Genomic DNA, 1,947 nt, shown 5'->3' with positions numbered 1-1,947 from the left:
GATGGCGGAACAGCAAGAGTGGGACTCGCGCTTGCCAAGAGGCGTTGTTAGGACACTGTTCCGTTTCAGTCAGTGTTCCGACACAGCTCCACGAGCGCTTGCGTACTCGCGATTCATTGAAGCCGACTGAATCGCGAATCGCCACTCTCAAATTTGACGAGCAGGATCCAGCCGTACCAGGATATGGATTGGACACACCCTGAGGAGACCCCCGACAAGCATCATCAGGCAGGCTTTAACGTGGAACCCACAAGGAAAGCGCAAGAAGGGAAGACCAAAGATGACATGGAGGCGAGCGGTACAAGTGGAAATTGAAAAAGCGGGGACATCATGGAAACAGATAGAAAAGGATGCTCAGGACAGGCTTCGCTGGAGTAATGTTGTTGATGGCCTGTGCTCCACTGGGAGTTAAAAAGGGCAAGAGAGAGAGCCCAGGATAAAGAAAGGGGGAAAGTGTTTAGTTCGGGGCCTGTACCCTGGTGCAGGGTGAGAGAGGCATTGATGATGATGATGACTTTTCTTTTCATATTGAATTTTAATGAGAGTAATATATGGTTTAATTTTAATGTATACTTGCATGTGTTTTTACTGTCCTGTACAGCCAAGAAAAATTTCCCTCTGGTACAATAAAGTATCATCTCATCTTATCTTATCTTATCTTATCTCTTATCTTATCTCTTATCTTATCTCTTATCTTATCTCTTATCTTATCTCTTATCTTATCTTTCCTCTTCTTATCTTATCCTATCCCATCTTATCAATGAATGTCAATGTGGGTGGTTGGGAGATGCTACTGGTAGGTCCCACCTTATTTTCTTGTCCTCTTTTGTGTGTGTCTGTCTGTCTTGCTTTTACTGGTGCCTTCGATGTTGCATTTAGGCTCTTCCTCATGCTGGAACCCTCCAGTTGAAAAGTTATTTTATCTTGTCTTTCTGCTGGGATATCGTATCTCATTCAATTTGGATCAAACGTGACAGACAAACAATCGAAGCAGCTCTCTTTCTGAATGTGAGGCATTGTGTTGTGTTGAAATCAGGCGCTTTTTTCAAATAATGAAATCGAAGAAACAGGCATTTTTCTACCGGTTTTACAATTTTATTGAATTTCTGTTTTCAAGATTAACGCTTTATGTCCATTTAAAAACAAGTTTTTGTGTTGATTTTACTGAAAAATGTTCATTCAAGCACAAAAAATGTACATTTTCAGTTTCCAGGGATTCTCAAGCTTTGGAAGTCACTAAACTTTGGTGGCCATTTTCTCGCTAATTTTACCTCTGAAAACAGGTGACCCTCCTCCTTCATTTACAAATATCTCGACCTCTTTTCAAGATAAACGCATACTTTTTTCATCGAAATCAGGACAAACAAACAAGCTTTAAGATGATTCCAATAACTTCACATGATCAAAACTTGACGAGCGCCTCGTTCCACCGCGTCGTGACACATATGATGTTTGATGTGTTGACGGGGCGTAAAACATTTACAATGGAAAAAAAACCCCCCAAAAGATGGAGCAAAACCTCATCAGAACACCCGCTAATTACCCACATACTTTGGTCTATGTCATCCCACACTAGATCAAGAAAGTAAAATTAAAGTTTTTTTTCTTTTTTTCTTTTTTTCCTCCTCAGCTTCAGCAAGATGTGGACCCAGGACTAGGGGAAACGTGTTCGAATCTCACCCTGGCTCGTCTGCGGGTTTGGCTGTTTGATCCCCTCAAACGTCTCAAGTGGCTGGCCGCACTGGTAGACATCTGTAAAGGTTGGTCTGTGTGTCTGTTTGTCTGTTTGTTTGTCAGTCTTTCTATTTCTTTCTCTGTCTCTTTATCTCTGACTCCTTTTCTCTCTCTCTCTGTCCCTTTCTCTTTTTGATTCCTTCTCTCTCTCTCTCTCTCTCTCTCTCTCTCTTTCTGACTCCTTTTCTTTCTCTCTCTCTCTCTCTCTCTCTC

The 1,947-nt window shown here is 41.8% G+C and overlaps 1 protein-coding gene across 1 annotated transcript in view; it reads left to right on the top strand.

Moving 5' to 3' along the window:
* Window positions 1-1,947, top strand: part of LOC101863394 (gamma-tubulin complex component 3 homolog) — a gene marked incomplete in the record, with an annotated part of 32,929 nt that overhangs the window by 13,781 nt on the left and 17,201 nt on the right. Inside the window, 1 exon segment of the mRNA XM_013089721.2 lies at window positions 1,631-1,760. Within this exon segment, the coding sequence (XP_012945175.1) occupies window positions 1,631-1,760 (130 nt within the window).

Source organism: Aplysia californica, unplaced genomic scaffold (assembly GCF_000002075.1).
Source record: "Aplysia californica isolate F4 #8 unplaced genomic scaffold, AplCal3.0 scaffold01025, whole genome shotgun sequence".
Taxonomy (NCBI): Eukaryota; Metazoa; Mollusca; class Gastropoda; order Aplysiida; family Aplysiidae; genus Aplysia; species Aplysia californica.
The sequence above is the reverse complement of the archived record's forward strand: the minus strand, read 5'-3'. Positions and strand labels throughout refer to the sequence as shown.